Source organism: Pygoscelis adeliae, unplaced genomic scaffold (assembly GCF_000699105.1).
Source record: "Pygoscelis adeliae isolate BGI_AS28 unplaced genomic scaffold, ASM69910v1 Scaffold803, whole genome shotgun sequence".
Lineage (NCBI taxonomy): Eukaryota > Metazoa > Chordata > Aves > Sphenisciformes > Spheniscidae > Pygoscelis > Pygoscelis adeliae.
In genome coordinates this window covers 207,579-221,509 of record NW_008824537.1, presented here as the reverse complement: position 1 = coordinate 221,509, position 13,931 = coordinate 207,579, and the positions used below count along the sequence as shown (strand labels likewise).

The 13,931-nt window shown below is 51.0% G+C and overlaps 1 protein-coding gene across 1 annotated transcript; it reads left to right on the top strand.

The window, feature by feature from the left end:
* The first annotated feature begins 419 nt into the window (after positions 1–419).
* On the top strand, positions 420–8,702 carry SLC48A1 (solute carrier family 48 (heme transporter), member 1). The gene is made up of 3 exons (XM_009321617.1): positions 420–587; positions 3,602–3,722; positions 5,683–8,702. Exons 1-3 carry the CDS (start codon positions 420–422, stop codon positions 5,817–5,819), a joined length of 426 nt encoding a protein of 141 aa, XP_009319892.1. The 3' UTR covers positions 5,820–8,702.
* Positions 8,703–13,931: the final 5,229 nt, after the last annotated feature.

The following is a 13,931-nucleotide window of genomic DNA, read 5'->3' as shown; positions in this document are numbered from 1 at the left end:
TGGTTAGTGATAACTATATTTAGTAATATATTCTGCTTAAATGAGATTCCCTGCAGTAATTGTTTGTTTTCCTTGTGTATTCACTCTGAGTTTGATTTGCCATCAAATATATTCTGCTTAGATGATTGATGCCAAGCATCATCCCGCTTGGGATGCCCCTTCTATTCACGTGCGTTTGTCAACGTCTGGATGGGGGGTTTGCTTGCTTTTGTGGCTGTTCCCTAGTTTTGAGCAGCGCTGGTGGGGTTCGGGTGCCCGTCCGAGTGATCTCACAAGCTCAGGGTGAGCAAATGAAGCAATTGAAAAAGCAAGTCCTGTTCTCATTTCTCCTACCTGTCCCTGAATGCGTACTGCCAATGTTTTTAATGCCAGCGTTGATGTTTTTCAGGCAGAGTTGTGAGCTGATTTCACTCGTTGGAATGCTTTTCTGCCATTTTGGGGAGGGGGGGGGAGAGAAAAAGAAAACTCAACTGCTCTGCAAGCTGGATAGCCTCACCAAAGGATCTGAGTGCTGTCGGGGTGTAAAGGAAAGGAGGGAAACATATGGCTGGAGCTGGAGGAGACTCCTTTCCCCTCTATTTCGTGTGGTAACGAGCATGATGTTGGCTGAGCTGCCTGTAAAAGGATACCCTCCGTTTAATGACCGTGTGACCAGACTCGGTCCTTCAGCACGTGGTGAAGTTGTCATGAGGCTTTTTTTTGCTTAGTCATGTATGAGGCAGTCACTCTGGATGTTAAAAATTAGCCGAACACAACAGTTTGCCAAATAGCTTCCTTTCAAGTGAAGGGTCAGGGGAAGGTGCAGGGGCAGGCCGGCGGTGGGGGGAAGATCAAGTGATGGCTCGCGTGCTGCCTCTGCTCGCCCCACGGAGACCTTTCAGAGCATTGGCAGCAGTTTTGGCGTGGAAACACCAGCAACTTGACTCAGCAGTTCAGATAAATTGTGCCAAGTCATCTGAAAGCGCCTGGGGGGAAGCAGCTTGTTTTGCTGACTGAAAAACCCGAGTTCCCCATTTAAAAAAAAAAAAATGTGGGTTGAACTGGCTAGAGCACAAGCTTAAAGGTAATATGAAGTCGAGGAAGCGGTGATGTAGCAAGCTGAGTGATAGGCTTTTCCACCAAATCCCGTGGCAGGCTTTTCGAATAGCATTGCCAACGCAATTACGGTCTTCTGCATCTGCAGAGCTCTGAAATATCTTCGCCAGCTTTGTGATCTGTAGCACGTGTGCGTAGTGGTAGCCTGTGTGGAATCAGTCATGGAAAAGCAGTATCTGTAGCTGACTTGACGAGAGTCTCAGAATTAAAATCCTGACTGCCTGGAGCCAGAAAACATGCTTACATGCAGCGGGTCCGACCAGAGGAAGTAATGGACTGATTCCACCTTTCCTGTTCGCTGTGATAAAAAGTCTGTGAGCTCCAACTGTCCTGGATATCAGCACTTTACCCTTGGGTTTTTAGTTCACCCTGAGTGCTTTTGCTTTCATTTTTATGTTTTGGTAGGGTTTTTTTTTTTTTAAAGCTTGTCCTTTTTCCACCCACCTCTTTTGTGGGCCGCCGCTGAGGGTATTTTAACTTGCTTTGCCTCATCCCAAGACATCGAAGAGGCCAAAAGCATTGCCAGGGTTCTCCTCTCTAGCCTGGAAGTGACTTTGTGCCCATTCAGCTTCGTTTGACATGCACCTGCAGTGCATCCGTTGTCCGTGTGGCCAGCGAGGTCAGAAAACCTGCTAGAAATGAGCTGAGAGCTGCTTGGGAGCTGAAGAGCAGGTCCAGCGGGTTTGTAGGGCGACTCTCGGCTGTGCTCATCTATCGGTTTTGACGCAGTTGTTTTCCTCTGTGCTATAATACATTCTTTTAAGCCTTGGGAAGCTTCGTGTTTAATCACCGTATCCAGTAACAAATAAGCTCTGGCAAGACTTGTGGCTGTCCTTAGTATTAAAATGTTTATCTTGTAGCGGGCAAGGCTGGTTTTTGCTTCCTTTGATGTTGAGAAGTAGCCGCAGAGGGAGGTCTGTGTTATTGCAGGATACCATATAAAGCAGCCTGGTATTTTAGCAGTGGTGTAATTTTTTTTTTATTTTTATTTTTTCCCCTGCTGCTCTTAAAATAAAATCTGGAAAGGAGGTGGCAGTGAAGGAGAAACACAAGCCAGTTAGTTGCACCACTGGAGGTTCAAATTTCAGAAGTGCCGCAGAGGTCTTTGCCAAAATGAGTCAAATGTTTTAAGTCTGTAAAGTGGCGCTAACTATAGGTTGAGTTAGCGGCTTAAGGAGATTTAGTCATACTCTTCAGCGCTGCGACTTAAACAGAGGAACAGCTTGCTATAATTGAAGCTGGTGGTGTTGCTTGTAGTTGGGATTGTATAATGGGGAATGACAGGCAGCCTTGTTCTGGTGGGCTATAAAAACTTTGACAGGCTTTAAGCATGTGAACGGACAGTTCTTCTCATGAGTGTCTCTTGTAATTTTTTTTCTGAAGTGTGGTGAAAAGGTAGCAGGTTTTAGAACAAGATTAGGGAAGGATGCATTGTTTTTCCCTATATCAGAAACTGTTTACAGCTGTTACTTGGATGCTTTAATCCCTTTTTTTTTTCCCTCCTGTTTCCTTCCTTTTGATAAAGGAGTTGAAACTTGGTTATGGACTAGTCACCTAAGCTTAGGGAAATGCCTTTTGCATTCCTATTAAAGCCACAGTGAATTTGGCTGTTCTTAAAAAAAAAAATATATATATATATATAAAAACTGTACGTGCTCAGATGTTTGTCTGGTTGTGTAGTCCAGACGTTTTGGGCCAGACCCAAAAGTACAGAGTTAGATTTAGGCAACCTTAAACACTTAGCGAGCATGCTTTGCCATAAGTGGGAATTGTACGTATGAATCATCTGGGAGCTGAACTTCTACACCCCTTTACTTGAAACATTTGAAGTGTTTGGAGGGGATTTGTATAAATGGGCTCTTTATGAAGTTAACTAGAGATAGATACGTTGGAGCTAAAAGTCATGATGTGAAACGCTGAGTACTGAACAGGTCCTGCGTATCTTGATTTAGGTGTCTAAAATCAGTGGTTACGTAGTGGTGCTCTTCACCATTGTCTCCATATGTAAAAGGGGCTGCCTGGCCTTTGCGAAAAGGTGCGCTAATTCTTGCCAAGTGCTTGGCTTGCTATGTGTGACGTCCTGAAAGCTGTGTGGAGAATTACATAAAACTGCACTGAGTATGCATTAAATGGGTCTATCCAAAACAGGAAACCAAACAAGTTGTTCGGGGGAACCCATTCGACGAATGAAGTCCTTTCTGTGCCAGCCTGTAATCAAGATCCGTATCTTAAAGCCTGTGCAAAAGCAGGGGGTCTGGGGTGGTCGTGGAGAGCGGTGCTTGCACGGGCAGCCGTTTATTCTGGTATTTCCTCTCTCTTTGCGGGGGACGTGGCGGTGAAGCATTCGTGTTCCCTGGCGTTCTGTATGGGGTTTTTGCTGAGATGTATATTTATTAGACGCCTTTCTGTGTTGCAGTGTGATGCATGGTACTGATTCCCCTTGCTGTCTAATTGAGCAGGTGTTCTGGCGCTCTGGGCCCTAATCACGCATGTGATGTATGTGCAGGATTACTGGAGGACCTGGTTAAAAGGGCTGAGGTTCTTCCTCTTCATCGGGATCCTCTTCTCAGCTCTCTCAGTGGTGGGATTCTGCACATTCCTTGTTCTGGCCATCACCAAGCACCAGTGTAAGTACTTTGTTGCAGTAGGCGACTGGGAGAAATGACTAGCGATGCTGGGATTACTGGGATTGGATTTGAGGGAACAGAAGAGCCTGCAAAGCAGGGCTGGGGTGTGAATGTGGGGGTGCTCCTGCCATCTCTTCTGAGAGGTGTTGAGAGACTTTTAGGGAGGGGCTGCAAGAGTGCCATTGCATTTCATTTTTCTGCTGTGATATCTTGATGACACAAGAGTAATTCTGCTGCCCGATGAGTGCCACTCCCTCAGGGCATCTTCTAATATTTGATAGCTGCCTTGATACGCCTGGTCTATAGGACTGCTGGCAGGCAGTCCACGTTTTCCAACATTTTTTCCTATAGGAACTGGAATTTACTTATTTCTATGACAAATACAGGGAGTGCTCTTAAACGTCGTCTCTTCAGCACTCATAAAGCAGGTGGGTGAGGATATTGGAATCCAAACGCGAGTCAGCAGGGTGAAAATGCCTTCTACACTTAGTCAGCATATAAAGCTGTGTTGCTATAAAATATTTAACATTGTCTAAGGCGGGTTCACGTAATTACTCCCAGTATTTGCTTGGCAGTAGACCAAAGAGAGAAAGTTTGGGTTTTGTTTTTTCAGAATTTGTCTGTTTGTTGCTTGCTGCATTTGGGCAGATAGCCACTAAGAGTCCTGTTGTTATTGTATTCATGGTGGTGGGCAAGCTGTGTCGGGGTCATAACCCACCAAAAGCCCTTGGTTTAGCCTAAATACACTCCCCGTGGAGATTTGAGTGCTTCAGCCTAGTGGAAGGGTATGAAAATACTCGTATGCAGTCGTTAGAAATACAAATGTAAAAAGAAAACCAAATATTTTTTCATCACCTCCTTTCTTGGAGACATGAGGAAAAACTGTTCTGGGGAAGATTTGGGGTTTTTTTAGGGAAATGGAGATATTTTAGGGAAAGCCCTAATTTGGGGGGAAAGTAGAACATCTGCATAGGTTATTTATGTATGGAAAGTTTAGGACCGGTACATTTAATGAGTGGGGTTTACTGAGTAAGTATTGTTTTGTGTATTCTTTAAAAAATTATCTATCTTTATTTTTTAATAATGACCAAGCAGCTTGTGCTTAGAGGTGGAATTGTTTTACGCATTAGGTTATGTATGAAGTGTATTTCAAAATTGTTGACATCTCTAGAACAAAAAAACCCCGAAATGCTGAAAATAAATATGAAGACTGCTGACATGCACTCAAAAAGCAGAACCATACCCACTTGACTTCAAAGTAATCCCTAAGCAGAGGCAGTTTTATAATAGATAAAGAAGAAATGTGTTCATTTGCAAAGGTTCTCTAAAAAGAGGCTGTTCATGTCATTCACTGACGTGTGGTTATCACAGCACTGTATTGAAGACCTGCAGTACAGGTTGAAGTGCACCAGTATTATATATTAAATGTCGGTCACAATGATTGGTAAAAGCATTTTTAGAAGGAGAATATATTCTATCTCCTGTTTTCCCCCGAGATGTGCAGATTTCCTCTCTCCCTGCCACGGTGGGGCAGAAGGGAGTAGTAGTGAGCCAGGGTGAGCAAAATTAAGAACTGCAGGTTGAGGTGGTTTTCTTGAGCCACATGTTTCTGCCATCCAGGAATTCACACAAACTCCATCCGTTGGGCCCTGAGCGAGGAGAGTTTGGGGTGGCGGAGTGGGTGACCTTGGAGCTCTTAGGATCTGCCTCTCAAGAGATAACAACCTTCTTCAGCCTGTGACCAGAATACTCTCCTGTGGCAAGAGATGAGGAAATTTTACAATCTGAATCAAGAGAGCTGGGAATAAGGCACTGATTAAGCCTTGCTCGTGGAACGAGATCTTTAGATACAGGCTGAAAAGCTCCCAGGAACTGGGGGGCTGAGTTGGGTTCTTCCTGGCCAGACTGCAAGAGGGATAAACGAGATTCTTAAACGTATCTGTATCCTTTTCTCTCCTAGCCCTGACTGATCCCAGAAGCTACTACCTGTCGTGCGTCTGGAGTTTCATCTCCTTGAAATGGGCCTTCCTCCTCAGTTTGTACGCTTACCGGTACAGGAATGAGTTTGCAGACATCAGTATCCTCAGTGACTTCTAACGCTTGGACTTCAATCCTGTCTGAAGGTGCTGGATGTTTGAATTGCCCCCCAAAGGCATGGTACGTGCAAGAGATGTACAAGAGGCGGAGAAGGAACCCACCCAGTGCTGCTTGGTTTGTCTGTCTGCAGTAGGGGTTTTTCCTAATTGCTTTTACTCAACCATTTAAAGTTTGGCTAATGATGTTGATCTAGTCTTTCTGTAACTTCCCTGGGAGTCCCTGTGTCTGGTAGTGAGGTGAAAGACTCCATGTGCTCACACACAGCAGGCCTAGATCCACTCTTTGTGTTGCCCCGAAGTCCAGGGGAGCTTTCAAGTGAGGAGGAAGTCCTGGGCCCTCCAGGAGCTGTAGGTTCATACCTCATGGACGCAGCACCCCAACATCTTGTCCTTGTGAGTGCATCACCAGGTTGCTTCAGGTGGGTGCCTCAGATGTGTGTAGCAAAGAACCCTGCTGTGTGAAAGTCAGCTCCTTTTGCACTGCTCTGCTCTTCAGAGAAAGGGAGAGATGAGCCTTTCTTTGTGGCAGAAGTCCCTATGTACCTTCCAGCCAGTACCCCGCATCTTCCAGTGTTTTCTTTTTACACGTTGTACACAAAGTCAGCTCTCTCCTGTGGTCCGGATGAGCCCCAAGGGACGGGCCAGCAGCAGAGAAGCGCTAGTCATCTCAAGGCTCTGTCAGAGGTGGAGAATGCTGATTCTGGCTGCTATCCAGGATCATTTTAAAAAGGAACTTAACACCATATTTAACACTTAAATTTGTAGCATGTAGAATCGGGTGTTTGGGTGAAAGATGTGCTGGGCAAAGGCTTACCTACCCGAACCTCAGGAGAAACATGAATATGATTCTTCAAAAAAAAAAACAAACCACCATCTTTTTGTAGGCAGTACTGTGTTTCCTTTTCTTTGCTCAGCTTCCCTGTAACAGTCAGCAGGATGAGAGACGGGAGGAGCCATGGTACTCAAAAATCAGAAAGGTATCCAGAGTCAGCCTCCAGCCAGCCTCTGTAACGCGTGCCACCGGCATAATGCAACCATAGATAAATGGCTGGGCCCTCGTGCAGTGAGTTAGGAGGTGACAGGTCTATACTCCTGGGCTGGTGTGCTGGAAACAGCGGGGCTCGACCGGCACGTCTTTCGCCTGATGGCAGTGAAGCCTTCCCTCTGCATGTCGGCCATGCGTGGCGCTGCTCTGACAAACCTAAAACCTGAGTGGATTTAGTGACCTCTTTAATCCCTGTGTTTTCCTCCCTGCCAGCAGCTAGCCTGAGAAGCTTGAAACCTTCAAGTGTTTACATCTTTCCTTGTTAACTGTGCTGGTACTTCACACCAGCTAAAGGTTTTGGGCTGCTGCTCTGGCAGAATCCAGGCTGGTGTTTTGCCATGTCAGGCAGATGGTGCTGGCTACTACAAACTGGAAATGGCAACTTCCATGAATAATTCTACAGGTGGGTGAGAAGAGAGGCAGGAAGAAGCCCCCTCCCCTTGCAGACCGATGGAAGACGAGCAAGGCAGGTGTTTGGAGGAGTCTCCCAGACACAGTTGTCCTGCCACTTCTCTAGGTGCTGCTGGAGCCTTCGCTGAAGTGCCTTTTTGGCAATCTCTGGCAGAGGGTGGGTGACGGGACCTGCTCAGGGTTTTGTGACCAAGTGAGGTGCGAGTGGAAGGTCCTATGTGCTCTGTTGTCAGCCCAGCTTTCTCTCATGCCACACAAAACTCCCCAGTCTGGTTTTGTGCAGCTGTCTGCTGGGGAGTATCTTGGACTGTCCTTTCTGTTATCTTATCCTAGCGGTGTGCTCTGACTTTAGCTGTGTTTGAATCCCTCTCCACACTCGAAAGCTCCATCCACACCTTCGCTGGTCTGTGTTTTGCTTTGGAAGATGAGTGGTTCAGGCACACGGTAATTCATTTGAGGTGTTGAGGGCATTTTGGAAGTGCATTCCCTGATTTCGTGGGTGGGAAGATCCTCAGGTGACTTAACTAGATTGAGGAACGTCTTTGGGTCAGCTTGTAAACCGAGGTTGTAGCCAGCTTTTGCCCAGGGACCTGCTGGAGTCACTAAACCCAGACAAAGGCTGCGAATATGAAATGCGCTTACTTATGAGGTTAATACTCAGGCTTTTAAATACTAAAATCTCCCTTACTGCTGACGTCAGGCTGCCAGCATGCCTGGCAGGGGATGGAATAGCTCATCTCGCTTCTCTGCCCAAAGCCGTGGCACCCACTCTTGGAGTTTGCGAGTGGTTTTAGCGTTGGTCGTTTCAATAAGCCATCTCTCATCTTACGTTTCCCCAACACAACACTGCCCACGCGTTTGCTGTGCCGGTGCAAGCCCCAGCTCTGATAACCGGATTGTGGTGTGCTTGGGACGCAGAAATCCCGACACTGGTCAGACTGATGGAGCTCTGCTACTGCCTTACAGCAAAACATTGTCCCTGTCTCTCACTAAATTACAGAGCCCTCCTGCCTGCACGCCACTGGCATCTCATAGCGGCACGTCAGGGGCTCCTTTCTTGGGCACGTGTCCCGAAGTCCTGTCGGCTTACCGCGGAGATTTTTAAAGTTTATTTTTGTGACTGTAAAATTTGCCTACAAACAGCTCACTGAATCTAACCCCCATTTTCTCCCTGACATGTTTTAGCTCTGGAATTTATACCTGCATCTCAGCTTTTTAAAAGATTGTGTATGTAAATATATAATATATTTTTACATTGTTTATGCTTCGTTTGCACGCTTGGTGTAAGATTTGGTCCTGCGGTGGGATGATGTAATTCACAGTGGGGTTCATTTGTGTGCATCCCAGTGTCTCCTTGTACTAAACCACACTATAACTTGTATGCGACACCACAGTAAGAGCAGAAATACAGTCATCTTTCTCACCAAACCAGTGCCTGGAGTGATTTTTCCCTGTCAAGTTGTTAAATTCTGTCTCTCTCCCTCCCTTGATGACGACCTGCAGGAGCATCACTCTTTGCGGGAAGGACGGGTGAATTGTACAAAACACTTTGCTTTTTGGGGTGATGTGGAGCTCCGGCATTTCTCTCTGTTGTGCTCTGTCCCTTGCATCTTTATCAGCACCCTCAACATCTGGATCCAGAGGTGGTGATGCCTAATGTGTTCCCCCCCCAAATCCCTTTGCATTTTGGGTCTTCAGCACAAAGGAATTTTTGAGCAAGTGATGTTGTTTCCAGCCCCTTTCTGTTTGAACTGCAGCGTGTGTGTGTGTAGTCTGCACCCCGCAGCAAACGGGCGAGGGGAAGGGATGCTTGTGGGTGGGGGGGCGGCTGGATAATCTGCTGCGATGGGAGCACTCCTGATTTCCGTGCCGTTGTCGTCCCCACCTCGGGCATGCCACCACTACTGCCTGCAGAAGCCAAAACTCGACCCCCTTTTTAGCAAACCTGGCTGCAACTTCAAGCACTGTCTCCCCCCCCCTTCCCTGAAATGTAACTCTGATGTGCAGTATCGTATTTGAGCCACGAATTTTCTCTTTTAAGAGATCCCGGGAAGGGTGGTTTGTGTACAGGGCTTCTCATTTCTTCCAGCAGACGAAGCACAGCCGCAGAGGTAAGAGCATCGCTCGTGTACGTGTCGTATTGCCAATCACGGAATTAGACGTAGGGTGCTGATTGTGAAGTCCGGGGGGGTTACAAGCAGTGCTGCCCTTCTCTTCGCAAACAAGGCCATCTGGTAACTTAAAGGAGTTGGAAAGTTGCAGGCTTTGGTGGTGTAACGGTGGAGGGCGTAAAATAGTCTGGGGGGGTGTGGATATTTCATCTTCCTGTGAAAAACCGTATGCTGACTGCCTGGGGACAGGGTGCTGACTTTTTTTTTCCCTCTTTGGGACTTCCAGATTTTATTTTTGCTGTTGGAATGAGACAGTCTGGGTCTCTTCTAGCCGTCTCACAGTCCCTCTTACCCTCTCAGCAGCTTGGCCAGAACTTGCTGTCAGCGTGGGCTGATTAGCCTGGCGGTGATGCCAGCTATCTGAGGCAGCTCTTTGTTTTATTTTCCCCTGTTGGCCTCTGATTTCTCTTGCCTTGTCCGCAGCCTGGAGAGAGACAGTGCAGGCACTCGCTTATCTAATCTCGTAGGTGGATCAGACACGTCTCGTCCAGGCTGCGTCCATCTCAATGCGGAGGAGTTTGGATTAAGCCACCAGTTTCCTAAAGGATGGAGAAAAAAGGACGCTGTAGCCTATGAAGGCTCTCTCTGTGGGATTTCAGGCGTCGTTGGCTGCAGCGAGAGCTTGGTGCCCATCTAGGAATGGGCCGAGAGAGATGAGTAGGGCCATTCCCCTGCAAACGAGTCCTGGTAATAGGTGCATGTATGTGCCTGGGCTGGACAGAGGATAAACAGCCTGCTGCTTCTGCCAAGCAGATCTGATGCCATGGACGGGGCAAGGGTTAGTGCTTTGGTGGTGTCTAACCGGGCTCAAACCGGTGGGGACGATGCATTTGCTCTTGCCATCTCCAAGCGTAAGCACTGCCCAGCCTCCTGCTGCACCGTGAACATCTCCTGCACCTCCCGCACAAGCCCTCAGCGGAGACACCCACCCTTGCCCCAGGGAGCAGCGAAGGAGCAGCGGGCTGGAAGGAGGCCCTGCGTGGAGGCATCCATCCTGCGTGGAGATGCCCGTCCTGCGGCCCCGGCGCTGTCGCCACCTTCTCCCGATGGCTGAGCAACCTCGCCTGGATTCACACGGGAGGTGTAAATCCCTGCGCCCGCAGGTGAGATTCCCAAATCCCCTCTAGCTCTGGGTGCGCAGAAGCTTCCCTCTGTGCTTGTGCTTCTGGTATTAGGCCCGTCTAAAAATTGCTGGGGTCGTATGAGCAATTAGCTCTTGCCTGAACGCCAGCTGCGGTCTCGGAGCAAGCTGCCTGTCTCCCCTGTGTGGTCTCAGCTGGTAAGCGTGCTCCCAGCAGGCTCCTCCAGCGCCTGCGCTTACGGCATTCGCCACCGGCAGGCGAGGGGGGAAACGGGAATCCTGCACCTCTTCTTCCTCTTGGGATTTTGGGAAAGAGAAGGCAGTTTTCGGAAGCTGAGCAGGGAGGGGAAATGCAAGGCAGAGTCTTAAGTTCAGTGCTGAAGGTTGGCTGGAAGTTTGGTGGGAACCACTGCTCTGCTCTTCCAACCGAGCACCAGACGCGGGGGTGGCTGTGTGCCCCCGTTGTGGGCTGATGCTGGTGGAGATCCCTCCTCTCCAAACCTCGCTGCAGGCTGGGTACTGTGCTGAGCCAGCCCTTGAGCGGCTCTTCCCCTCCCAATTCTGCCTGGTGTCACGAGTCCTGTCACTGATGCTGGGACCAGGACCCTGTGCCCCCCCCCGTGACCGAGTCCCCTGGGTCAGCGAGGTTTAGGGTAGGGGGAGGCCCCTGCATCTTGATTCCTGGTCATCTGTTTTCCGTAGCCTTGCCAGCCAGTGCAGTGCCTGGTGGGAGGCCACGGTAATTAGAACATTTGGAATAAATTTGGGAAGCGTTGGGACGGCGTCTCCCCCTTTTGATGCTTTTCCTGCAGGAGGGAAGAGTCCAAGGCTCCGCAGCCCTGTGGTTGGGAGCACCAGCCAGCGTTGCTGTGTGGCGAGCTCCGCTCCGGCTCCAATTACAAATTAAATGAGTTTGCCGGGCTCAGCCGCATCCTCGGTGGCGTGACTGGCCATCGCCTTCTCTGCAAGGACCCGGAGCAGCTTCGCTGGGGGCTTCTGGGGCGAGAGGTGAGAGGTCTCCTCTGGGGAAGGGAAGGGGGCAGGTGGGGTCCCCCCATCCCGGCACCAGCAGCTTTTGGCGGCAGCATGGGAGGGAGGGATGTGGGAGATGGGGCTAAGCCCCCGGCCTGCCTGGGAGCACCCATGGGTGCAGGGTGGGCAGTGGCCGGTGGAGGGCAGCAGTGGCCCGGCCATGGCTGGGGGGGAGCTGGGGCCCGGCCAGGAGGAAGATCTTCATCCCCATGACACCCACACCACGGGGATGTGCGTCCAGCTGAGGGTCTCCCTGGAGCTGCGGGGAGGGGATGAGGCTGGACCCCTTTGGGGATCGCCAGCTCCCACCGTGGTCACCCCACCGTCCTGGCCAAAACCCCCGTTTCCTTGCCGGCTGAGGTCTGCAGAAGTCCTCGTTTCACACCTACGCCCCATCCCAGGGCGGTGGGAGGGTCTGGCGGGGCGGGGAGCTGTGGCCGGCAGCCACCGCGGGGCATTTTGGGGCTCTCCTTTCCTCGCCAGGGTCTCGCAGACGGCGCTGGGAGCTGCTCCTGCACCGGGAGGTTGCTCCTGGCACCGTTCCCGGCTCGTTCAGGCCGAAATCCCAGCTGGTTTTGTTCTGCTGAGGAGCCACCGAGTCTCTGCCGTCGACGGGGAGGTGATGAGGGCTGACAGTGCTGTGGCATACGCACCTGGGGATGCCACGTGAGCCCTTCCCAGGGTGAGCGCCGGGGGGGATTTCTCCCTCCCCTGCATCAGGTCCAGGGGCTGAGCTCGGAGCCGCAGCAGGTCCAGCACTGTGTCACCACGCTCCAGGGTGTCCCCCGGGCTGGGGACTGCGTGGAGGCCACTGAGGAGCTCAGCATGGTCCTGCAGTGCCTATCGCTGGCTCTCCGGGCGTGGGATGCTCAGGGATGTAGGTACCCACTGGGCATCACCGGCGCTGCTCCTGGACGCTAGCACAGCGGCGCTGGGTGTCGTGCGATGCTTTCCGGTCCCGCTGCCTCTCTCGGTGGGTTCACAGTCACAAAGCTGCCTCTCAGGGTGGCTGCAAGGGCCAAAGCAGAGCAGGTATGAAGGGGAGGGATCTCCCTTCTCTGCTTGGTTTGCAGTGGGGAATCCAAGTCCCCTGAGTGACAGTTTCCCCCCACCCTGTGCTATGGGATGGGTTTGCAGCTCAGTGGATCCAGACACCCTCCAAAGGAAGGGTAGAGCAGCCCTTGACCGCCCTGGTCAGGAGGGTAAAAGCCTCCTCCTCTCCTGGGGAAAGGTTTCCAGCCCTTGCTCTAAACCAGGCAGGGCAGCACCCCAGCCCACATTACCTGCTGGTCCCTCTGGTGTTGGGATACAAGGGGAGCAGAGGTCCCGTGTGGCTCTAAAGATCCAGAGCAACCCCCCAGGCAGACTTGAGTCCATCATCTTGCCATGAGAGCCCTTCTCTACCTGCAGACTCCCCAAAGTCTTGGCGATCCCAGCCCCACTCTCAGGGTAGACCGGGCTTTACGATCCAACAGGACCTTTTTCATGCAGTTGCCCAGTTGTCACTTAGTTGGAGGAGCAGCGGCGCTCGTATCACCCGGCACTTGGCAGCAGAAGGAAGCCTTCAGAAATCGGGCAGCATCTGCTGGATTTGGCACGTGTGTTGGGGCTTGCAGAGGACCTTTGGTGTTGGAAGGAGCCTGCCGTGAAGCACAGCTCTGCCTGCAGCCTGGCAGGACTTAGTGCTGAAGATGATGACCAGGAGGACCTGCTCCGGGCTCATGCCCGTGAGTCCAGCATCCAGACGTCACACCACCGGTGCACGTCTCCAACAGCTTGCTGAGACCCACTGGGTTTGGGGTCTCGGCACCCTCCCAGAGGGTCCGTTGCTTGCCTGCGTCGGTGGCCCTGATCCCACCTTCCTGCCTGAGCAGCGCTTGAAGATATTCAAAGCAACATTAACAAAAACAACAGACTTTTTGCATTTTGGCAATCTGCTTTCAAGATGTGAGGAGGACGGAAACGGTGTTTCAAAGGCTTTGAGCGCTGCAGCCCCGCCAGACGTGGAGGCCTCTGCAGATGAGCCTCACTGGAGCTGCTGAACGTGGGCCTTCAAAGGTGAGTTTGAGTGGAGAAGGATGCTCAGTGCCTGCTGGCCAGGATGACGCCGTCCTTGGTGTGTTGGGTCCATGAATCTTGGCTGTCTGTCCTCTAAGTGGGCTCTGGGGCTGTGCTCAGGGGTGTCGAACAGCTCTAAGGCACGGGGCAGAGCCCGGGGCTCCACGCAGCCGGGGCAAAGAGGTCTTCAGCTATCCTTGAGGTAGCCATGGATGGTCCTAAGTGTGGCTGGTCTGGGAGCGTGGTGCTGGGAGGGACCAGCCGTGTAGGCAAGCGGGTCAAACGTCTGCCCAGACGCTTAGGTCCCTGTTCCCT